General features: G+C 34.8%; 1 protein-coding gene and 1 non-coding gene across 12 annotated transcripts in view; one reads left to right on the top strand and one right to left on the bottom strand.

Annotated features, from left to right (window-relative positions):
• The window catches only part of DOCK10 (dedicator of cytokinesis 10), a 335,847-nt gene that overhangs the window by 91,679 nt on the left and 218,306 nt on the right, over window positions 1-25,862 (bottom strand). For all 11 annotated transcript variants that reach the window (XM_031957956.1, XM_031957958.1, XM_031957952.1 and 8 more), the window contains exons 12-19: window positions 21,530-21,751; window positions 21,225-21,347; window positions 20,063-20,145; window positions 10,973-11,095; window positions 7,927-8,006; window positions 5,679-5,866; window positions 5,094-5,159; window positions 2,877-2,969 (exon numbers count right to left, since the gene is read on the bottom strand). In XM_031957956.1, coding sequence (XP_031813816.1) covers window positions 2,877-2,969; window positions 5,094-5,159; window positions 5,679-5,866; window positions 7,927-8,006; window positions 10,973-11,095; window positions 20,063-20,145; window positions 21,225-21,347; window positions 21,530-21,751 — 978 coding nt within the window. The remainder of the gene's footprint in view (window positions 1-2,876; window positions 2,970-5,093; window positions 5,160-5,678; window positions 5,867-7,926; window positions 8,007-10,972; window positions 11,096-20,062; window positions 20,146-21,224; window positions 21,348-21,529; window positions 21,752-25,862) is intronic.
• On the top strand, window positions 2,129-2,230 carry LOC111720087. The gene has a single exon (XR_002769945.1). It is a non-coding gene; the product is annotated as a U6 spliceosomal RNA (small nuclear RNA).

The following is a 25,862-nucleotide window of genomic DNA, read 5'->3' as shown; positions in this document are numbered from 1 at the left end:
GCAAGTCACTTCACTTGTGTTTGCTTCAGTTGTAAAATGGGGATAATAACAGTACTTCCCAATGGTGTTGAGCATGAAATGAAGTAATTATAAAACTCTCGACACAGAGTAGGTGTTCCATGAATGTTAGTTATTTCAGGTATAAGGGAGAAGAAATTCCTACCCAAGAGAAGGTCAGCAATTCTCTGTAACTTATAGACTGAGTAGGTACATGGCACAATGGATAGAACACTGGCCTTGATATAGTAGGGAATTTTTTCAAATTTCTATATTTCCTTGTGGGAAAGGCACTTAGTTTCTGTTTGCCTCAGTTTGCTCATTTGTAAAATGAGGATAATAATAGTGCTTACCTTCCAGAGTTGTTGTAAGGATCCAATGAACCAATAACTGTAAATTACTTAGTGCAGTGCCCTAATATGTAATGATATATCTATATCTATATATCTATACACATACATACAGATATATGTATACATGTATCTTCATTCTTCCTCTTCTTTTTGTTCTTTTTGACTCTAAGCCCACGCCCCTATTCACTTTATCATGGTGCCTCTGATACATTTTGACTGTGAAAACCTGGATAAATTTTTTCTACCTAAAATTCCTATTTACTGAAAACATGCTGATCTGTATTTGTAGGATTTTCCTCATGTAAGAGTTCCCTACCAATCACGAGGTGGCGCCAAAAGTGGCTGAGTTCTAATCTAATCTCAGACACTAGCTGTGTGACTCTGGCCACGTCACTTAACCCTGTTTGCCTCAGTTTCCTCATCTGGGAAATGAATGGGAGAAGGAAGTTACTTTAGTGTCTATACCAAGATAAGCCTAAATGGAATCACAAAGAGTTGGACATGGCAGAAAAAATGACTGAACAACAACAAAAATATTAATGAAATGGTTGAACAAGTTTCATTTTATGAAAATGCAAATTCTCTAGCAGCATGATAATATGATAACATTACAAAATCAAGTGAAAGAATTTTGACTAAGGGTAAAGTTTATAATAAATAAACATATAGAAAATTTGTAACCCCATACTATGGTATAATTCAAGGGCTTCTTAAGAGACATTCATTGATTAGGTAGTTTAGATTATAATTGGTCACTTAAAAGAATAATGTGCTAAAACTCCGGAAAGCAAATATTAGATCTTATGAAGGTATCAGATCTGGTTCACAGAGATTCAAGGGTAACTAAAAAGCAAAACAAAACAGAATAGAACCAAAAAAATCCCAACTCAAAACTGATTACCAAGTGTTTTTACACTATCCTCAACTATGACATAAAATATATGAACCAAATTAATATAGTAATTAAAAATAAGTTATTTTATATCAGTATTCTGTATCTGGGTACATTGTATTTAAGCCAGAATAAAATCTCAAAAAACATGTTAAACACATTTTCTGATTGTGTGCACTATTGGAAAGAAAAATATTGCTTAATTTTGGAAAGAAGAGGATCATGGGAACTTTAAATTAGGAGATTTGTCCTAGGATACTCTGCAAATTTTCTTATATTTAACAGACTATAAACATTATTTGCAAATACCTCTTAATGAATAAATTAGATATTTATATTAGATATTTACAGAATTTGAGTTGGATGGAATCATAGCATACAAAGGAATACCTGAGTAACAAAACCCAACAAATGATTATCTAGCCTTTGCTTGAAGATCTTCCAAGAAGGGGACTGATTCTATGAAGTCCTTCATTCATCTAAGCTTTATTTATTTATTTATTTATTCATTCATTCACTCACTTATTTATTTATTTGCTTATTTATTTATTTATTCATCCATCCATTCATTCATTTATGTATGTATGTATGTATGTATTTACAATGCTATTCATTAGCATAGCTTGCTCCTGTAATTTTATCCAGGTAAGTCCTAGGGAGTTGTGTGAGGCACTGAGAAAAGTGACTTGAGCAGGATCATATGGCTAGTATCATGAATATGAAATCATGTCTTCTTGATTCTCAATTTGGCTCACTGAGATTTTAAGTCAAACATTCAGGAGATGACTGCATCCATTTTGCATGTGACCAAAGTCCTAGCATTCCAAATAGTTAAACTTGGACTTTGGTACATGACTTCTAGTTTTCTCAAAATTTAGTGCAGTAATTGTTTTGGCAGCACACACACTAAAATTGGAATGATACAGAGGAGATTAGTTAGCATAGCTTCTGCTCAAGGATAACAAGCAAATTTGGATTCTATATTTAAAAAATCAAATTACATGGCAGTATGATAATATGATAGTATTAAAATTCAGAGTTTTATTATTAGCAGCATATTAAAGAAAGGGGATTTATAGACCAAATCAAAGTTAATTTATGTTGTCCTTGGTATCTCTTTTGTTTCTATGACTTATGAATGGATGGTGGGATACTCTAGCTGTATGTAGATAGGAATGACCTTCTTTGATCACAGAAATTTAATAAATGATGCCATTCCTGCTCCAGTGAGATCAGTTTTCACTTTTCTCCCATTCCCTTCCCATTCCTTGAGTTCCAACAATGCTAGGTATATGAAAGGACAGTTATTCACCCATGTAAAGTTGTTGAGATTTTTTGTGATTGTTTAGGAGCACTGGTTTTCTATGAACTTCTAATGAAGTAACAACTGGGGGTTAATTGGCTACTAAAGTGAGGATTTATATAAAAGAATTAGAAATACAATTTCAAAAATACTGGATGCAGGGAAAATTTTAGTGAAGATGAAAATCCTTGTAAAAATTGACTTCTGTCAGAGGCTCACTGACATGCACTGTTATATGTTTTCTTTTTTTTTGGAATCAAGAAATAATGTTTTTTAAAAACATATCTCCCAGTCTGATTGACATCTAGGATCATGAAAAAAATGGACTCACCTCATCAGAAAAGTCGGGATTCTGGGAATGATGCAGTACTGTTGTATATGCTGATGTAGTGAACAGTGGCCCTCCTGGTTTTCCATAAATACACTATTTAAAAAAAGATATGTTTAACAAGCACAAAGATCAATTTTAATTCCATAATAATCATGATAATTGACATTTCTATATACTTTAAGATACACAAGGTGATTTACATGCATTTTTTTTACTTGATCCTCTCAACCATGTGATACTACAGATATCAGTGCCACTTTAGCCTAAAAGAATAAAATTATTTGCCTTTGATCATAAAACTGCTAAAAATAAGAGGGAGTAGTTTCAACTAGGTCTCACCTGATTCAAAGTCCAGAATTCTTAGTTTTTTTGAGGGATGACTAGGTTGGCAGCTTCTACTCACCTTAATTTCATTGCTGTAAGTCATATTTAGGTAATGTCTAACCCTCCTTTCCTATTGCTTAATTAACTAATTTTTACTATCACACTGGACTATAAACAAGCCTACCATTATTTCAATCTCCTCTAGATGAAAAATCTCCCAATTTGACTTTGGACTACAATTCATTTTTTAACTTTTCTCCATTAATTAAAGTTTTTTTTTTTAATACTAGTGGTTTATATTTTTCTGTTCTTCTGATTTCTTTACTTCTCACAGCAACATGGATTTAAGACTTGGCTTTATCCTTTGATTAACTGTATAAACTTGAACAAATCATATAACTTTTCTGAGCTTTATTTTCTTAATCTATAAAACAGATATCACTTGGCTACTCTCTCCACATGATGAAAAGATTCACTACCTTGGACAGCAGAGAGTGTCTCACTCTTTGAATTTTTTACTCCTGCACATAGCACATCAGAGCAAATGATAGACAATTAATACATGATTGTTGATTGTTTGATTATGTAGGATAGGAAAGCATTTTGTAACCATAACGTGCTATGTAATCACAAGCTATTGACATTACTATCAACTCATTACCACACACAGCAGTATATCGTTACTTTGGATAATTCTAAAACCTATTTAAATATCACTATTTAGGGCCCAGTACATACAGGTGGGCACCGATGTCCAGAATATACTCAAGCTTCATTTCTGCCTCATGAAATCCCTGTCTTCCTTTAAAGTATAACTCAGACGCTATCTTCTACCAAAGCTTTTCTTAACTTCTCCTGCTACTAGTATTTTCTGCCTCTTGAAATTAATTTGTATTCCTTTGAATATTTTGTATTTTTTTTATTTGTCTACATATTATATCCTATTCCATTTCCACTCTCAATAGAATGTAAAGTCCTTAAGGAGTTTTTGTTTTTGTCATTCTATGTCCATGAATAGTTCAATGTCTTATAAATAAGAGACATTAAAAAGATTTGTCAAATTGAATTTCATAATGAATTTAGGATATAACAATGACAACTCCCTCTTCACCCCATATCTGCGCTGATGCTTTTCCCTCATTTAAATTCATGCCGACAATTGAATATTTCCAGGTTTCCTGAAGGCTGTTTACATAGAAAATTCCCTCCCTCCCCAATTTTCCTTTCCACATTTTTGTAATCTTATAATATGGAAAATATATACAAATGAAATCTTGAAAAGACATATTTGGTTAACTGTACTTCAATAATTATTTAGGATAATATAACAGAATTCTATGTACCATATACATTTTTATTGATCCTTTAAAATTGTATTAACAGTATCAGGGACATAATTTCACATTTTAACTTCAAAACCACTTAACTTAAAGTTCCCATTTGGCCCCATACTTTCTACCAGTATAAGTGTCCAAATAGTCTATTGTGCTGGTAATCAGACTGTAGTAGGGGCAGTTGCATTACACAAAGCTTTGGAAATTTGGCTCACCGAGTGATATTTTAAATCAAACACACAGGAGATGAGAGCTGGGCTTTTTCCGGTAAAGGACAACTACTTCTCAAGGGGGAAGCTCTTCACATTCATTTGAAACAAGGAAATTTTCCTTTTAAATTATTCCAAGTCAAGCAGTACCTTGAGGCTGACATTTCCAATGACTTCAGCTAATGATTGCTATTTTTTAAAAAGTTCATTTCAGGAAATCAGAGCAAATGTATTAAATTGTTCTCTTTTCAACTAAATTCAAATAAAATATTCCTCTTTGATTTGAGAAAAGTATGCTATTCCTTTCCCATTTTCTTTTTATTCTGTGACTCTTTGGTGTCTTGGCTCACCTTCACAGGCTTGGCACCTTCTTCATCTGAATTTCTGAATTCAATGCACACAGTTATGTTTCGTGCCTGAAATAGCAAGGGGAAAGAGAAGTTATAATTTGTTATTCAGTAACATCACCAAAAAAATTCAAGTGTTTGAAATAAGTAGCCCCTATTCACACCAAAGAACATGTTTTGCATGACCTTTCTCATGGGGTTGAGAAGCAAAGGAGAAGATTCTGGGAGTTTTTGAAAAAAGCGTTATACTCATTATACAAGACAAAAGTCCAAACACAATAGGATTTAGACATATCTTTTTTTCTGGGAGCACATTTAAAGGCTACAATAAAAATGTGGCCAAAAGGAATTTTTTAGGATGAACTTCAGAAAAGATTGTTAGCATAAGTCACAAAATTGCATTCCCCTTTATAATACCAAAGGGAATCCCACTGTAGTTCAAAAGTAATCTTTTTTCCTGAAATAGCTTTCTATTCTGAGCTCTTGGCATTCAGCACGCTGTAATTTCACTTTCCAGACATGTTCCCTCTGAAGTAAGTGTCATGAAGGGCAAAAAGTTTGAAGTGTTCGGAGAAAGGGAAGGCCTACCTTGTTGAAACATTTCTGCCCATCATACTTGAGGTGCTTTGGATAGACATAAATTTGGTTTTTATATACCCGATAAGGCCGGGAACACTTGGTTGAGTCATAAACAAATTCTTCCACTTCTACTGTTGGCTCTTGTTGAACCATCACATCAAAAGGCTTGATGGGGATAAAGGATGAAGTCACACAGTCTTTAAAAGGAGAGAACATAAAATTATAAGTTAAGTGTTTATTATTTTTGGATCAACTTTATTGAAAGGATTTCAGTGCAGCCTCTCAACTCAGAAAGTGTATGTGTGTGTGTGTGTGTGTGTGTGTGTGTGTGTGTATATATATATATATATATATATATATATATATATATCCATGTAAACCCCTAAATTGTGGGATCCCCTAAGATATTTAATCTTCTACCTTTGTTGATTTATATGAACAATTGTCTTCCATTTTTGGAATTAATTCCCTCTTCAACCCTGCCTCTTAGAGTCCTTAGTAATTGTTACCAAAGTTTACCGCTCTAAGGAGGTGGCAGAGGATGTTTCAAAGAAGCAAGCTACCTTTTTTTTTCATATCCAAAGACCCCTGCTTTCATATCCCAACCTTGCCACTAAATTCTGCATGTGTTATCTGGTAAATGGAATTGGAATTAGTCAATTGTAAAGTATTTTTAATGATAAAGAATAGAGTTCCTACTTCTCTTCAATCTCATTTCTTTCCAAAAGGAATATTTCAGTCATTTCTTTTAACTAAAGCTATTAGTATCTTAATGTGATTTGTTTTGTTTTTTTCTTCCTGTGCTGAACAACAGATAAAAGTCTCATTCCCTGAACAAAGGAAATAGCCTAGTTCATGCTTCCCCCTCTCCTTTCCTCTTTCTCCCTCTCCTCCTCCTCTTCCTTCCCCCTCTTCCTCCTTCTCCTCATCCTTTTCCTCCTTCTCGTTGTTGTTGCTCTCTCTCTCTGTGTTTCTCTCTCTGTCTCTCCTTTTCTCCTCTTTTTTCTCTTTCTTTTTCTACGCCTGTCTGTCTGCCTCTCAGTGTGTTTTTATCTCTGTCTCTTTTATAACAATCAATACTAAAATAGTTAAGATTAGATGACTTGGATTAGATTCCCTACAATGTTTCATGCCAAAATAAATGCATGGCAAAAATCCAGGGTCAAAATGAGCGTAGTTAAAAGTAATGAAGATCTTATATAATGTTTTCCAGATTCATAACACATCAGTTAGGATACTAATAGCTAGCATTTATATAATACTCAATGTTTTGTGAACAAATATTATCTCATTTGATCTTCACAAACAACCGTAGGAAATAGGTGTTATTATTTTACAGAAAACTGGAGCAGAGAGCCATCAATTGACTTGGCTAGGATCACATACCTAGTAGGAATATTAGACCAGATTTAAACTCAAGCTTCCTGATTCAAGGTCTAGCACTCTATCTATCCACTCTATTACTTAGGTGCCTCTAATGATAAAGGAGAATGAAGACTGTTAAGAAATACTTTTATAGTAATGAGAAAGCTCTTATAGTTATGAATAGAAGCAAGAAATAGCTTTATTTAATTTCATTTTTTTCATAAATGCCCAATGCCTTACTTATCAGCTTAATCAGTTTCTTTTTGGGGGGAGTGAGGAAGGGTGCTATAGTCTATTGGAGGGCTTGGAACTATGATTCATTAGAATAGGAGTTCCTGGTTTGGACATTCCTTTCTCTGAATGTAGACCAGCAACCATCTACAACTTAGACTCATGGAATTGTTGAGTCAAGGAGAGCTTAAGTGCTTGCCTAGAATTACACAAGTAGTATCTGGCGAGACAAGACTCAAACCCAGGTTTTCCTAATTCCAAAGCCTTCTATCAACCATACCATATAACTTTAATAAGGTTATATAGATGTACCATGCTCTATTAAAAATAAAAATCTATGCAAACCAATGGGACTTTTGGCTATGCTATGAGATAGAGAATTCCCCTTGTTTGTAATGAGAGCAGTCTGGTTTCACTCACTATTAACTAGTTGTGCTCATATGGGTGGCCAGGATATAGCCAAAGTATGTACTTAGTTATGGTCTTTGCTCTATATGTTTATAATCGTTCTTGGTGGAGGAAGAAAGAAAATGTACAGTGAGGTCAGCATAAAGATGACTTTAATTTTGACCTGCCACTCCAAATATCTGCTTTTATTTCCCCCCCAAAAATCAGAATTAATTTTTAAAAGGCTACAATCAATGAAGATGACTTATCATACTTGGATGCTCCAAAGGTACACTTTCAACTGTAATATCCAGGCTTCCAGGGATGATCTGTGTTTTGCTTATTTTGTCTGCCCTAAAAACAAGAAAATAGACCAGAGTAAGCAAATGATGAGAATAATAATGAATTATCATTGAAACACAGGAACAAATCTGTCAGCTCTTGATTATTCATGACAAAGGAGGGGGGCTTCTGTCACAGAACAAAGAAGACCACAAATAATTTATAGTATATTTTAGTTTATCTCATTTTCAGGAATGAGAGCCTAAAATGATACTGAAAGAGGTGACTAGGAAAAAGTCAAGGCAGTATGTTTTTCTACCTTAAATATGAATTTTATTCTCTGGGAGCTATTTTTTATTGGTAGAGGTTGATTTGGAAACTCTCTCCACTGATAAAGATATGCATGTTATAACTTATTGATAACTTACATGCTTAGAGAATTGCCTTGGAGCCCTGAGAATTTAGGTGTCTTGCCATGGCTTCATGTATAGGGTCATATATCTAGACTTAGATAAGACCTCAAAGACCATGAAGTCAAATCTCCTAGTTTTACAGATGAGGAACCTGAGATCCACGTGACCTGCCTATATCCTTGCATTAAATGTCAAAGGTGGGATATGAATCCTAGACTTTAACTCAAGAGCTTGGACTCTATACTGCATCCTTCAGTGTCAAAGGTAAGCAATGAAATCAGGTCTTTGATACTCTAAGATTAATCTTTTATGAATTATGACATACTGTCTCTTATTTCAAATTACATGAGTTTATCTACATTTCTATTTGTATGTCTATTTATCTATTTCTAGCTATCTATCCATAAGACAGACAACCAAGCAATCCAAATAATTTTATATAAACCAGACTCAGAAATTCATCAGAGTATGTAGTTTTTGGTTTAAGTAGGTCAAATTTTTCTCTATTTCCAGTGGTTGTTTAGGCTGTCAGCCAATAGCAGCATGTTACAAAGCTGGTTTGTATGATTCCTAGGAAAATTCCAAATTATCAGAGTTGCCTAATAAACATCCAGAAAAGGAAGCAGAGATTACAAGGAGTGAACACAACTTCATCAAGGACAGAGCATGTCAGAGAATATTATTTCTAATTTTGTCAGAATTATTGAAGTAGTAGAACAGGAAAATGTAAATGTAGTTTACAAAGACTTTAGTAGAGCCTATTGTTAAAGTGTTTCTTACTATTGTTTTGGAGAAGATGAAGAGATATGGAAAAGACAATAACACAGTTAGATCTTTTAAGAACTGGAAAAATGGTTTGTTTCAAAGATTAGATGTAAAAGATTTGGTTTGATGCCAACTTGTTATGAGGTCCTAAGTAAAAAAGGCCAGGGATCAGTACTTGTCCTTTTTCAATTAAATATTTTTATTAATGATTTAGATAAATCTATTTGGCATACTAATCAAATATGCAGATGAGATAAAGTTTCAAGGAATAGCTACCACACTGGATCCAAAAAGATCTTAAGACTAGCACATTGAACTGAAACTAATAAGATGAAATCGAGTATGAATAAATGTAGTTTGACAGATTTAAAAAAAATCATACAGAATGAAAAAATTTAAGTAGTAGTTAGTCTAGGGGCAGCTAGATGGAGCAGTGGATAGATCATCATCCCTGGAGTCACGAGGACCTGAATTCAAATCCAGCCTCAGACACTTAATACTTTATTAGCTATGTGACCCTGGACAAGTCACTTGACCCCAATTGCCTTGTCAAAAAAAAAACCAAACAAATAAAAACAAAACAAACAAACAAAAAGAGGTAGTTTGTCAGAAAAAAACTAAACAAAACCAAAAAAGATCTTGAGGCTTTAGTGGAATGCATGCTTAGTATGAATCAACAATGTAATGTAGCACCTCCTCCAAATCTAATACAAACTTGGGCTGTATTAAGAGACATAATTTCCAGAAATACATGCACCCTCTGCATGATTATGTTCAGTTTTGAGTGACTTGGTTGAAAAAGGACATTAATAATGTGGAGAGTGTCTAGAAGAGGCCACCTAACATGGTGAAGTTCAACAAACAAGCATTTATTTATAAATAAACATTATATGGAGGATATCATAGTAAGCTCATATTACATGAAGATTGATTGAAGAAAGTAGTTATGTTTATATTAGAGAAGACTCATGGGTGCGTGTCTGTGTCTGTGTGTATTTACAAGTCTTTGAAATGATGTCACATAAAAGAGGAATTGAACTTGTTTTATTTGTTGCCAGAAGATACAATTAGAACAATTAGAAAGTCACAAATCAAATTTGGGTTTAATGGCAGGAAAACAAAACAAATCATTTGAACCATGCAATGGAATGTCTTGGAAGTTAGTGGGTCCCCTCTCTGGAATTCTTTAAGCAGACAATTTATCAGCCATATTATATTGGTGATCCCTTTTAGATACTGGTTGAACTAGATTGGCCAGGGAAGTCCTTTCAGGTCTTAAATTCTCTGATTAAGTTTTAAGAAAAGCACAACTAAATTTCCTGGGATCAGCCATCAAGATGCTAGTTCCATTGTTTTGTTATCAGTTTGGTTAAATGCATTTTTAAAGAATCCTCATATTGCTCATTCTCACATCTGGAGAAAAATATTTAATAATTAAAAGTGGGGTGGAGGAATAAGAAAGGATCCTATTCTGGCAGGTATCAATGACTGCCCATCACACAATTTGAAAACCTGTGATTAAGATTCACATGAACAACTAGTAGGCTTGGTGGGTGGATAATGAATTCACTGACGTCAAATTTTCATAATTGTTTCCTTTTTCCTACTTTGACAGTCAGTGATTTTGTTTTCCTGTCTGGTAGCACTCAAGTACTCCTTAACATTTCAAATTCCTCCTCTGTTTTTCTAGAACATTTGCTTTAGGAAATGACTTAGCCGTTTGTGAAGTAACATGAAACTCACCCTTCTTTGTTGAGTGAGATTCTGGTACAGTTTGAACAATGGATCAATGGAGAATTTGATGTTTTTCAGAAATCATCAAAATGTTACCATGCTACGTTAGTGCCCCAAATTTCATACCTCCTATAATCTGATACCAGTTTAATCAGATCTTCAGTGGAAATCTTGCTACTTTCTTGCTTGTATAGTGGAGAAAATCTTGAGTCTCTATCCACATTCCCCTGGTTGTCCTTAAATACTGATCTGCAAGAAAACAGTATTATTGTATTTTTGAGATTTTTTTTCCTGAGTTGTGATTTGAAAATTTACAAATCAAAGTTTAAAGGCAAAGAGACAAAAAGCACAATTATAGGAAGGATCATAGCTCTCAATTCTGTGCTTGAGGTGAGGAGCACATCTTAGATCTTGAAGCAAAAGGATCAATGATCATGTGATAGAAACTCCAACATTTTGAGTCTACTGATGGTGTGGCTACAAGAAAGGGCAGTGCCATCTTAAAGAGCATTTCACCTGGAAAACTACTACTGAGGGGATGGGTAAGGACAGTAAAGAATCCTACTACTGGGCAACAATTATTCTTATAGCTCTTTATATTGATTGAACAAATACCAGTGATGTTAGGTGCTCTCCAAATTTTGGTATTCTGGTACAAAGCCCCATTTTACTTAGATACTATGATTAGCAGCAACAAAAAAATTTTTCTTTCTCAATATCATTTCTTGACATCAATTTATCTTATCTTTAAAAGTCTAACTATATGATATAAACAAAGAAAGGTAAATCAAAAAACTCATATGGCCAGGACAAAGGGAGGGGGCAAAGAGGAAGTATGACCATCCCCCTTTACTCTTTATATTCTTCATCAAACTTTTTGTTGCCCAGAAGAAATTTCCTGCCACTGTTTTAATTAGTGATTACCTTCATCAAACCACTATTTTAGGAAAGCTCTAGGTGCATACTATCTACCACCTACTATCTAGTTGAATTCTCCTTTTCAGTTGGCTGGTTACTATTCATGTACCCATTTCCACTCCACTCTCAATCCTACCTCCTCCAATTCTGAAACTATCATATAATCAAATCAATTATAATATTGTTCCTAGATGGTATATACTTCCCTGTGGCCATTTCGGCCACTCAGCATACTTGTAACTTTTGAGATCAAAGTGCTGAACTCTATTAATTCTCTTTGTGGGTAGTCTTTACTATGAGAATGTAAAGTCCTTAAAACAAATACTTGTATTTGTATCCCTAACACTTAGTGCAATACTTGTACCACTAAATCTACTCAGTATTAAATATAGTACTAAATGATCTCAAAAGTCCCTCCTAAATTAAATCTATAGTCCTATGAATTAGTCATAATAGTGTCAGAAGGATATTAGATTTTAATTACTGCTAATGTGTGGACTCTATTTGGGGCATTTCACTAGTTCTTAAATCCTTCAAATTCTTCACTTTTTTATTCTTATTTTTAATGGAACAACAATCGCAAGATCATATCTTCTAACATGATATGAAAAAAAGCTGATGAAAGAAAGGCCAAACCCATTCTCAGAAGCAGTAGGTTTCACCTAATATAATCAGCCCTTCTAATTTTCTCTGTTATATTTTACAATTTTGAAAAAGAGAAGAAAATAAATCTATGTAGGACAAAAGCATTTAAAGCACAAATTACACCAGGTTTCACCTCAGGTGACTGACATATTGGAAGCAATATAACTTTTGTTTCCCACTCTACAGGAATGCTAATTCAGTTCAATCAATAGTTTTTTCATTATCTAGTCATCCCAAAGACTCTGCTCTCTAAATGACTAAATCAAATAGCTGTAGGACAAATTGTTGATGTGTTCACTCCCATGCCTACCACATACTCCCTTATGTGGAACTCTCACAAGAGCTAAGCTCATAACAAGAATAAGCACATGATCTCGTATTCCTCACATTTCTTTCCATACTAGCTCAGATCTCTCCTTTATTCTGATCTCATTCCCTCCTATATCATGCCTGTTTGGGTGCATATCTTTCTCTTCATTAGACTGTAAATTCCTATAAAATAGGTTCTGTCTTATTTATATTTGCATTCCCTGAACCTCAATAAATGCCCCAATAAATGTTTGGTGGATTCAACAAAAACAGAACAACTCTTAAATAAGAATGGAGCAACTTTTGAGGGTAGGAAGGCCTCAGATCTAATGACTTACTTCATCAATTCGTAGAATCATAGATTCTGAACTAGAATAGGTGTTAAGGATTCTTTAATAAAATACTTTCATTTTACAGATGAGGAAAGGCCACATAGGCCATGTGAATTAACAGACAGGCTATATTAGCTAAGGTTATATGGTCAATAAATGTTTGAGAAAGGATTAGAATTTAATCCCAATTGCCTTTAAAAAAGGAAATTCTACTTTATTTGGACCTTGGGGCCAAATACATCCATGAGTCCACCCATAAGCAGACACAGATCTTTTTACCTAACTCCAAATCTGTTGCCAATAACACCCAGAAAATAACTGAAAGAATGAACAAAGATGTCTCCGTAATGGTATATTGTATAATGTTTTGATGTCTTGAGGTACTTAGTGGGAGATAGGTTGCATTTTGCCTTACTGAATCAAATGCTTTCATTAAAGCAACAAATAATCAATACATATATGGAATATTTTTTTTAGCACTCCAGTCATGTATATGACCATAAAGATATGGTTCAGGATGAAAAAGCTCATTTATCTGTTTGATTTTCCTGTTTTATTTGTTTGCTTTGGGTTGTTCCAATAATTTCATTGGGATATAAAATTCCCAGTAAGAAAAGTCCTTTTTCTATGCAAATTGCACCTATTCTGATTCTTATAGTTGGAGACCATTGTTGGAGGCACTGAAATACTAAACAGCTTGTTCAGAGTCACATTGCCAGTATGTATTAGAGTTGGGACTTGAACCCTGTTTTTCCTGACTGCTAGTTGACTCACTACACACTTTATCCCCTTTTCCTGCTTGTAGAAGGTTCAATGAACATTTCTTATACTTGATTTAGATAATTCTAGACAAATATTTGATAAAAATAAGAATGTAGGTCTAAGGTTTGGTGGAGCTTTTTGAATGATATTTTACATTCTTCTCGAATTTTCCTTCCAAGCAATTGTTGAATGTTTCTGTGTGTACTTGACCAGATCTAGATATTCTTTTAGGTTTCATCTTCTCATAAATAAACTGTAAAAATGGATTCTTGTGGTCTGTGTATAAAAATAGGGGGTCAGAAAGGGAAATGGAAGTAGATGCTGAAAATGATCACCAAGATAGTCACAGTAACAAAACAAACAAAACCAAAATAGGCACAAACAAGCAAAGTAGGTCTCTAAACTTAGGAGAATTCAAAGATTGAGGAAGACCAGGAGAATGGTTCACTGGGTCCAGTGAAGGCTCAGAGTAAAAGGTGGTCAGTTAGTGAGGAAAAAAACTCAGTGAATGGACAGCTCAAGTTGTAGACTGCTACCCTTGATATATGAAGAAACTATGTAATAAGTCAAATAACAAGCTGCTATTAAGTGTCATGTGCCTGGATACACATCCAGGCATTGTGCTAGTGCTGGAAATAGAGGAAGAAGATTTTATGATCAAGAATGGTCATATTTATACTTCTATATGCCCAGTGCCTACTTCTAGGATATAGTAGGTAGGTAATAAAGTCTTATTATTAATTGATTTCTAAAGCACTGGTTATGGTAAAACATGAATGTGTATCACACAGAACTAAAAGATATTGAGAACCTGCAGTACATCTCATGACATGAATCATTCAAAGCACCAAAGCAGCTCAGGTTGAGGATACAGAGAGTCATCCTAACAAAGGAAGTAGTATGCAAGAATTCATCTTATTTTGAAAACAATATGATGATAGGCAGCATTTTCTAGTGGAAGGAACACTCAATTTAAAATCAGGAGAGAGCCAATCTATTTTGCCCCTGACAATTATCAGTGGGGCCGAGAGCGCCACTTAATTTCTCAGTTTCTCAGTTTCTTTATTTATGAAATGGGTATAATAAGAACACCTATCTCACTAAGTTGTTGTAAGAATCAGATCACATAAAATATATTACATATTTTGTAAAACTTGAAACACTAGGGAAAAATCATCTATTTTTATTATCAAGGGAAAATAAAATGTAACAACTGGAGGCTGGCTTTAGAAGAAATCAAGGAGGAGTTCTGCCCTAATAGATTTAGATGCATTATTATTCAAAGAGACACTGGAATAAAAGTCCCATTTTTCACACTTGACAACTTGACACATATCTAAGGGTCAAATCTCTCTCTAATAAACGCATGTTAAAAATCTAGCACAGGCCATCTGTATTTGCTCTCGTGATTAGCTGAAAGGATAACATTTTCATTGTAAAATGGCACCACAGCTGGCCTCCCTTCCCCCTGCCAAAAAAGGGGCCAAGCACAAAATTCCTTTTGGACAGAAGATTTTTCACAAGTGATGAGAATCAAATGTCATCTTGACTAGAACTGAGTAAAAACATAATTCTAGTCCATTCAGGTTTTTTTTCCTCTGAATTTATGAGGTATCAGCATTATTGTTATTTTTAATATACTCTGGTGACATAGTTGATTTCAGAATCATGTTTTAGAGTAGAGTGAAACACACAGCATTTCAAAATTAGTATTCTTCTGTAATATAAGAGGAAGGGAAAAATTTCCATGGCATTGCTACATCAATAAAATCCTGGATGAACAACATCATTAAGCTAAATGATACAAATCATATCAGATTTTGATAAGGCTATGACAATTTCCATTTAAACTATTGGCCCACAAAGTAAGATTTTTTTTTATAGAAAGACTGATTCATACACTTTGTCTTTGTTTCTTTCTCTCTCCTTCTCTCTGTTTTTTTTTGTCTTTTTCTGTCTCTGAATTTCTTTCTCCCCCTCTTGCTGTCTTTGTCTCTCTGAAATTCTCTCTGACTCTCTGTGTGTTTGTCTCTCTCTTTGTTTCTCTCTGACTGTCTGTTTATCTGCTTGTCTCTTTCTTCCTCTCTCTGTCTCTCTCTGTGTCTCTGTCTCTTTCTGTGTGCCTCACTCTGTGTCTCTGTCTCTGTCTCTCTCTTTCTCTCCATCTGTCTCCGTCTCTCTTTTTCTCTCTCTTTGTTTCTCTGTCTCTCTGAAACTATCTCTCTGATTCTCTCTGGGTGTCTATCTCTTTGTTACTTTCTGTCTCTGGTTCTCTTCGTCTGTCTTTCTCTCCCTTTGTCTTTCTGTCTGTCTATCTTTCTCAGTCTCTGTCTCTATTTTCTCTGTCTCTGCCTCTATCCCTCTCTGCCTGACTCTGTGTCTCTCTGTCTCTGTTTCTCTGTCTTCATCTCTGTATCTGTGTCTGTCTTTCTGTGTTTCTGTCTATGTCTCTCTATCTCTATCTCTGTCTCCCTTTCTCCATCTCTCTTTCTCTTTGTCTGTCTCTGTTTCTCTCTGTCTCTCTGTCTGTCTGTTGGCCTCTCTCTCTGTCTCTCTGTCTCTATGCCACTAGTAAATTGTTCTACATGCATTATGTCATCTGACCCACAACAATACTGTGAAGTAGGTACTATCATTTACAGATTAGAAACATGAAACTCTTAGAAATCAAGGGATTTGCCAGGTCACAGAATTGCTGACAGTCTGAGGCAGTATTTGAACATACATTTTCTTGCCTCTAAATCCATCCCTCCATTCCTCACAGTGAATTTTCTGCATAATATAAAGAAGTTTGACAAAGCATCTTAAAGCATCTGTGGTTTGACAAACCACAGGGTATAACAGGAAATCTTTAGTATAACCATACATCCTTCTACTGACCAAATAAGATATCATCCCATTAGTTACCAGCACTATAAATTTGTTGCAATTCATAAATGAGCTTGGCCCATACTGGTGGTGTATAATTTTTCTTAGCCTACCTCAGTACCTGACACTGCCATAGTTGATGATGTTGGGATTTGTCAGCATTTCTGTCCCAAATGTATAGTTTTATTGTTGGGGATACTTAACTCAGTTTGTCTCTTTGGAAACTCCACTGGTCTTTTTGCCAGTTCATTATATTAGCCTCATTACACATTTCATAATTATTTCTATCTTCCCCCAAATCTTTCTAAGGTCTCTTTTATGGACTCTTTCTTAACCTCATCTTCCCCTCACACCATCCTGCTGATAATCCAGGTTGGAAACAAATGTCATAGAGCTTCTCTCAAAGGTGGCCTAGGTCAAGTGGTAGATTCTATTTCTCCATTCATCTTAGACATTATTCTGGCCTCCAAGAAGAAGAAATGAAGATATAATGGTAATCCTCCTACATTTGACTATTTTATAAATCAGAAGGTGTCATCTGGTCTTTTTCTTTTGCAAAAATACTATCACTGGGAAAGAATATCCTTATAATTGATCCAGCCTATTTTCTACTCAAAAAGTTTATGATAGCAATTGAATTCTACAAACACTTATTAAATATCTGTTATGGGTAAAACACTTCATTGGGCACTGGGAATATGATGATAAAAGATACCAGTTTAAAGATATTTAAATGATGATAAATGGTAACACAGTTAAAATATTATTTAAATAATAAATGATAACAGTTTAAAATATTGCAGATGTTAGACATGTGCACAATTAAGCATAAGAGAAGATAGTCTATGAAATGTAGAACAGAAAGAGTCCTGGATTTGGCATCTCTAACCCTGAATTCAAAACTCAGTTCTTCTCCTTACCATACAAGTGATTGTGAGAAAATTACTTAATGTCTTTGGGTTTCACTTTCCCCTTTGTAAAATAAGATTAGACTAGGCAGATAGATAATAGATAAAGTCTGGACTTCGAGTCAGAAAAATCTGAGCTTTAATTTTGCCTTAGACTCTAACTAGCCATAAGTTAGTGGGCAATTCATTTTAATTTTCTTATTTTCAAAATGAGGACATTGTGCTCATTGAAATCTAAGGCTCTTTCCAGCTTTCACTCTATGATCCCATGGCAAGATGATCTCTAAAGTCTTTTTCTTTAAATATTGATGGAAAGGTCCAATGTACAAAGTGTCACTTCAATCAACAGGAGCTAGACAATACATGGAGCAGTATCATTGCAAGTATTGTCAAATAAACTATAGACTCCTTAAGGGCAAATGATATTTCATTTTTATCTTCATATTTCCCAGTGTTTGGCACAGTGTGTGTTTAATAAATGTTTGTTGAAATGATAATGTTTTTCCGGAAGAATAAAGATCAGATGACAGCTGCCCAGACCTGTATAATAGTCAGGTGTAGGAGGATTACCGTTATATCTGTATTTCTTCTTCTTGGAAGCCAGTGTAATTTCTAAGATGAATGGAGAAATAGAAACTATCATTTGACCTAGGTCACCTTCAAGGAGAAACTCTGTGACATTTATTTCAAATCTGGAATATCAGCAGGATGGTGTGAAGAGAAGATGAGGTCAAGAGAATCCATAAAAGACCACAGGAAGATTAGACTATAGTAAGATTTGGCGGGCAGAGAGAAATAATTATTCAATGTGGAATGAGGCTAAAATGTTCATTTTTTTAGGTGAGCATAATTGGGCTTCTTGGCCAAGATGATAGAGTATAGGCAGCAACTTAGCTTAGCTCTTCCAATCTTCCTCTCCAAACAACCTTACAGTTATTCCTTCAATTGTATTTTGGAGTAGCAGAGACAACAAAATATCAGTATTGCATTTTTTCAATCTAAGATAAGTTAAAAAGTTGGTAAGAGAGATCTGTAGTACCAGCTGGGGGCTTTGGAGGTGGTTCTGATGAGAGCAGCAGTAACTTTGGGAGCTCTCAGCAGTAAGAGGGATCAGACAACTGGTAAGAAAGGTTACAGGAAACCTTTTGCTAGCACTAGGTGCAGCTGGCACTAATTGACAACTCTATTGCCTATACAGAATTCAGGATCACACTTTTAGGGTAGAGAGGAGTGTTTCTGGTTAGTCCACTAGGCAAATGGCACTTACCAGGCATTAAAGAGCACTAAAATTTGCAATTGTAGGAAAGTAGGAGACCTGAAAATAGGAGACTCTAAGACCAAGAAAAATACTAGTTCTTGTAGCTATAGAGGAACAGGAGTTTTTCTTAAGGAAAGTCCAGAAAACAGACCAGGACAACAGTGACCACAACTCTCCCTGGATCACATCTCCTTGGAAGCCCAGAAAACTAGTAAAACCCCAGAACTAGTTCTGAAAATAACAGCGTGAAAGAGCCTAAAATTTGGGATAGGCCCCCCTCCCCACCCTCAGTGAACAGAGCCTACCTTTGACAAAAAGGTTCAAAGTTAAGAACTAAGCTGGAAAAATGAGCAAATGGCAAAAATTAATAATTTGACCATAAAAAGCCAATATGATGTCAAGAAAGACTAAAATACAAAGAAGACAATAATGTGAATATAGTTACAAGCAAAGCCTCAAAGGCAAATGCTAATTGGAGACAAGTACAACAAGAATTCTTAGAAGAGTTAAAGAAAGAAATGAGAGTGGTGGAGGAAAAATTGGGAAAAGAAATGAGTGATACAAGGAAATATGAAAATAAAATTAGCAGCTTGGTTACAAAAAAAGGTACAAAAATGATGAAGAAAATAATACCTTAAAAACAGAATTGACCTAATGGTAAAATAGGCACAAAAATTCACTGAAAAAAAGAACTTCTTAAAAAAGCATTATTGGTCAGGTGGAAAGGGAGGTACAAAACACCACTGGAAAAAAATTATTCTTTAAAAATTAAACTGGGCAAATGGAAACTAATGATAATAACAAGACTTCAAATTCAGAAATCTTAATAATGGATAGTATTTATATAGCACTTATATATAATATTCATATATATTACATAGTAATTGTATATATCTATTATTATATATTATAATACTTACAAATCATTTAAAAATATTATATTATTTGACCTTTACAACAACTCTGGAAGGTAGGTACTATTGCTATCATTATTTTTACAGATGAGGACACTGAAACAGAGATGTAAAGTGTCTTGCTTAGAATCACTTGGCTAGTAAATATATGGTATTGGAGTTGAACTCAGGTGTTCCTGACTCCTGGCCCAGTGTTCTAGTCTCTATTCCATTTTGCCACCTCCTTCTATTATACCATAGAGAAATTTTTATAATTTCATTATGTAGTTATTATTACTGTGCAAGTAAAATAGTTAACATACCTCACTGCCCAAGCAAATGGCATGTGGTATTTCCCCAACTTGCTGCAGAATTGCCTATTTGACTTTAATATCTTCTGCACATACTAAAAAAAGGAAAACAAGTTAGCAATGAGCATCTGGCATCTTATATATGAAAATGAAAACTAATTAATCAACAATTATTTCTCAAATGCTTTCTATGAGCTAGAACTTGTTTAAGGTTTTATAGATACAAATATAAAGAATGAAAATCCCTTCACAAGAGGAGCTTACATGACAATGGGGGGGGGGTAACTAGCACATATATAAACATATTCAGAATAAATACAAATAAGTACATAAAAGTTAAATATTGAGCAGCTTAGGAGGGGCAACACTAGCACCAGTAGAGATCAGAAAGGGCTTTATGCAGAAGTTGGTCTTTGATCTTTGTCTTTTTAAAAGGGAGAATGGGACTAGGTAAGGCAAAAATGCCTTTGAAGAATGGGGGAATGTACCAAAGAAAAAAGCAGGAGGTGGAACTATGCAAAGGCAGTTTGGTTGACTTGAAGAGAATGAGAAAGGGAGCAACAAGAGACTGAAGTTCCTTTGTGAAGGACTTTAAAGGATAAATAGAAGAGTAAAATATTTCATCCCAGAGATATTTTTTTCCCTTTCAGAGACACATATTTATTAATATAATAAACATTTGTTATAAGTGCTTTTCTATCCCAAGGATTCAGCTATATTATGGATCAAATGATGTCCCCTCTGTACAGAGGAATTTTTATTCCCTCCCTCTCATTCTAGGATCCCAAGGGCAACATCCTTTCCTCCAATACTGGCATTTTACTAATTAGGAAAAAACCTTCTGGAAATCTAGAAAGTAAAGATTTCTCAAATTCATAGTCTTGGCACACATAATACCTTTATTCATTATTTTGTAATTCATGTTGAAGGGAGTATTATTAAAACATTAAACATTACCCCAAATGGAAAATTATCCATGCACTCAAATCTAGTTCTACAATGTATTTCCCAAGCAAAACACATTATTTTTTAATCTTCATGAATATTTCATTAGTGGGATGTTTTTTGAAACTGTCCTTTCAGAGTTGATGACTAACCAATGGAAGTTTGACTTTTTTTTTCATTTCTTTTAAGAAAAAAATGGAAGAAATGTTTAAGAAACTTTGCTAATTACCTTGTTGGAATCTGGGTTTTTAATATAAGGTTCAGCACCACTGGCGATATTTCCCATAAGAACTTTTTCGATCTTGGCCACCAAAACAATGTCAGAATGTGGGTTACTTACAGAAAAGATAGCCTATAATGAATAAAATCAAGAAACATGAATAAATATTCAAATTATAATGAAGTTGCTTGCCAAGTTCCACTTTGGACTGAAAACTTCATGCTATCCTTGTTTGGTCCTTCCAGAGAATCCCACTTAATAGAAGAGAGTTTACAAAAGTTTCCTGTATAATCAAGGGGAAACAAAATGGTGACCTGCTTTGGATACTTCAGCCATTCTTCAGGAAATCCTTTAACATGTGGTTCTTCTGCCTGTCTGGGGCTAACTGTGTCAATGTTGCCATTTTCCAAGGCCACTGAAGCACCTGAAACCATTTGTCGAACAAGCGTATGGTTCAGATCCACATTAAAATCTGCAGAAATCTTTCTGTTGTCTCTGGTATCATAAAGGGCCAGGCTGACAAAGAAAGGTTCAATCTGAAAGCAAAATGAAAAACTAAATGAAAAACTATTCCCCATTAAACATGCAAAGTTGCCTATAAGAGCAGGAAATCACACAAGGAAGACAACAGTGATATTAGGGACAAAATATTTTACTTAAAAGGAAGAACTAGAGCACCAGCCCTGAAGTCAGGAGGATCTGAGTTGAAATCTGGCCTCAGACACTTAATTCTTCCTATCTGTGTGACCCTGGGCAAGTCACTTAACCCAAATTGCCTCAGCAAAAAAAAAAAAAAAAAAAAAAAAAAAGAATAATTCAAGAAAAATTTTGATCTAGTGTAATCCTAAGGCTTCTTGATCTTGGCAGAAAATTTCATTTCATAAACTTTTGTTAAATACTTACCCATATATGAAAGGCATTGCTTTTAGTGTTTGGAAAAGATGAAAAATAATACAGTAATACAATAAAACTCTCAAGGAGTTTACAGTCTACTAGGACAGATATAACATATCTAGACAAGAATAATGAAAAGTATAATGTTATATGAATAAAGGAAAGGAGCAATCAAGATAAGGTATCTAAGAAAAGTTGAGTAACAATGCTAGCCAATATTTATGCCATGTTTACTATGTGCTAAGCACTCAATGATTATCTCATATCATCCAAACAAACTGGGAGATAAATGCTACTGTTAGCTCCATTTTACAGATGAAGAAAATGAGGCAAACAGAGATTAAATCACACAAAATAGTAAGGGTTGGAGGCCAGATTTGAACTCAGGAAGATGATTTCTAATTCCCTTACACTCTAGTAACTACTCCAATTAGCTGCCCCTTCAGATTGCTTATTTGGGGGTTATTGTCAAACAGTTTAGTATAATGAAAAAATGTTAAACTTAGGGTGAAGATATTACTCAAATCCTTCCTCAGCTATGTTATTGGATAACCCAAAAGATTGTACTCATTTATAAAATAAGATTAATAATATTTGGGTCTCTTATTTAGTGAGGGATAGTACTGATGAGGTCCTGGATAGCCAAATAGCTATTGACTGAGAGAGCCAGAATCACTGTAAATAATCTGGAAGTCTAATTACTCCCAGAGGTAAGCAGGGAGGAGCAGTGATATGATTATAAATGGACTTTTAAATTTTGATTAGGCCTTTTGTTCAAATGGATTTTATTATAGTCCCCAGGTGGAGGTATCTGGTAGAATTATTTGCTGAACTTTTTGCATTTACAAAACCATTATAACTCCACAGCTACTATATCCACTCAGAAAGCCAAGTTATGATGTCAATCCTTTGAGGCTATATTTCTCCTAAAAAAAGAACCTAACTGTACCTCACTAGCTCATTAACTCTTTTTAGGGTGCTAAATCTCTTTTGGGGTTACTCTGCCAGTCAATGTTGTACTTCCACCTCATGGCCCCTTTCTCCTTTTTATAGCCAACTCCTTTTTTAGGATTAGCCCACTAGTCAATGGTGTACTCCCGCTTCATTCTATCTTTCTCCTTGTTATGGCTAACTGTTTCTAGGGTGCTAAACCTCTTTTAGGATTGCCTGCCAGTCAATGGTGTAATTCCCCTCTCCCACTAACTCTTTTCTGGGGTTAGTCTTCTTCCTTATGGAGTTAGCCCACACTTAGCAATTTAATAAAATTCTTGTCCCTTGATTTGTAGAAAGTTTAAGCTTACAAATTCTTTTGAGATAACCTACAATATTGATCCATAACCCCAATATGCTTTAGTGGTATGGTATCACCCTTGTATCCCATCATTTAGTGGCCCACGTATGGGAAGAGTCTTACTGCATCCTGGAACCTCAACAGAACCTTAATCTTCCATTTTATAGATGAGGAAACAGAAATATAGTGCGTAAATGACTCCCTCAGATTTCCAAGTAAGTATCTGAAGCAGGATTCTAATTCCAGTGAAGTGGAAAGGATGTTGCATTTAAAATCAGAGTACATGGGTTCAGATTCCAGCCTTGCCACTTATTCCCTGATTTTCTCTTACATAGTCCTATTTCCATAGCTGCCAAATGAAGAGGGAGACCTGATAACCACCAAGGACTCCTCTTCCATTTTCGATGTCTAAATCTCCCTTGGTTTGACCTTAAAAATGGTATTCACTCTTTCCCTTTCTTCCTCAAAGCTATTTGGCACCTTTATTTCCCTTCCCTCAGAATCTTCTACCACTAGAGCCTCCTTAAGTCTTTTTTTTATAAAAAAAAAAAACAGCAGACTCCCAAGAGTCCCCAGACCCAATTTCAAGAGATACAGATGAAGTCCAACTATATCTTCAGTTTTGGCTGCTTCAGCCCCACTTAGGATGAAGATCAAAACAACAATCTGGCTAGATAATTTTTTCAGGGATATAAATAGATGCTTTATGGTTATACATCACAAAATACCCTGATCTCCCAAGAAATCAAAACTGGAGGTCATCCAAAAGACGATGGAAAGCTGCAGGGTGGATGTAAGCAGGATGCAGCCCATTACTAACTACAGTTTCTATGCAGCAAATAGCATGAAAGATATAATCACAAAAATGTGTGACAAAAAGGAGGATTGGGCCAGTTCTGGAGTAAAAATGAGTAAATTATGTGCTTTTTCAGCACTCAAGTCAAGACACAGAAAATGGCCTCCAGCACATGGAATGGATACATCTGTGGGAGATTAATGGGATAACATGGATGGGAGATTAATGGGATAACATGGATGGGAGTTGCATGGAATGACAAGGGTATGGATGAGTTACAATATGCACTGTTGGAGGATATAACTACACTGATGAAATCACAGGTGCATTGGAGCACAAATGGAGACTAGCTACGGGATTCTAAAGTTAAAAATTATCTATAATGTACAGCATGACCAAATGAACACGTGGTATAATGGGACAAGGTCCATACTTGGAGCAGTGAATAGAGTGTTGGACATGGAGTCAAGAAGGCCTGAGTTCAAGTATGGCCTCTCAAGTATGGCCTCAGATACTTACTAACTGGAGGATCCTGGTAAATCATTTAACATCTATTTGTCTCAGTTTCCTCACCTATAAAATAAATAGTACCTATATTCCAGGGATGTTGTGAGGATCAAATGAGCTATTTGCATAAGGCTTTGCATGCTTTCAAGCTCTATATAAATACTATCATTGTTATTTTTATATTCCAGTCCTTATACTTACTAGTCAAACCATTAACCTCTCTGAGATTATTTCCTCATTTGTAAAATGTGGATAATAATAACTATATTACTCATCTTACAAGATTGTTATAAGAAAAGCACTGTGTTAAGCCTTATATTACTATATAAAAATGATTTCTACTTTTGGAAATGAATCATTGGCTATGAAATATTGGCAAATTACAAAAAAATCTATGCCAAAAGAGGGCAGCTGTGTGGCACAGTGGACAGAGCAATGAGCCTAGAATCAGTAAGACCCAAATTAAAGTCTGACCTCAGACACTTGCTAGACATGTGATCCTGGGCAAGTCCCATAACTCTATTTGCCTCAGTTTCCTTATCTGCAAAATAAGGTTGAGAATAAAATGGCAAATCACTGTACTATCTGCCAAGAAAACCCCAGATGGGGTCATGGAGAGTTAGACATGAATGAAAAATGACTCAAACCAAAAGAGAACCAACAGATTTTGCTGTTATTTAAAATACAATAGCCTGTGGAATAAAATCATTTCCCCTGAAATAAATGTACTTGCAGTTCATATAGGTAAAGTCTGATGTAATACAATTCACTTATAACAGGGGTGGGAAATTGGATTTATAATCTGTAACCTGTTTATAATCAACATTATAAACAGATTGCATGAGAATCAGAGATTTAGAGTTAGAGTTAGAGTTAGGATGTTAGCAGCCATGGAATCTAGTCTTCTAATTTGATAATTGAACAACTTTGGGCTAGTGGTATTAAATGTTTGGGTTACTGTCATACAGAAGGTAAATGGCAGAGCCATTCAACCTCTGATTCCAAAAATCAGTGCTCTATCTAATATACTACCTCCCATTAAAGTTATAACTAATATTTAAGATAGTCAATGAAAAGAAGCAACATAGCATTAATGATAAGAACTGGCCTCAGATTCAGAAGGGCTGGATTCAGATTCTGATACATCCTGGAGTCCTTT

Source organism: Sarcophilus harrisii, chromosome 3, assembly GCF_902635505.1.
Source record: "Sarcophilus harrisii chromosome 3, mSarHar1.11, whole genome shotgun sequence".
NCBI classification, from domain to species: domain Eukaryota; kingdom Metazoa; phylum Chordata; class Mammalia; order Dasyuromorphia; family Dasyuridae; genus Sarcophilus; species Sarcophilus harrisii.
Note: the sequence above shows the minus strand (reverse complement) of the source record. Positions and strands in the feature narration are given on the sequence as shown.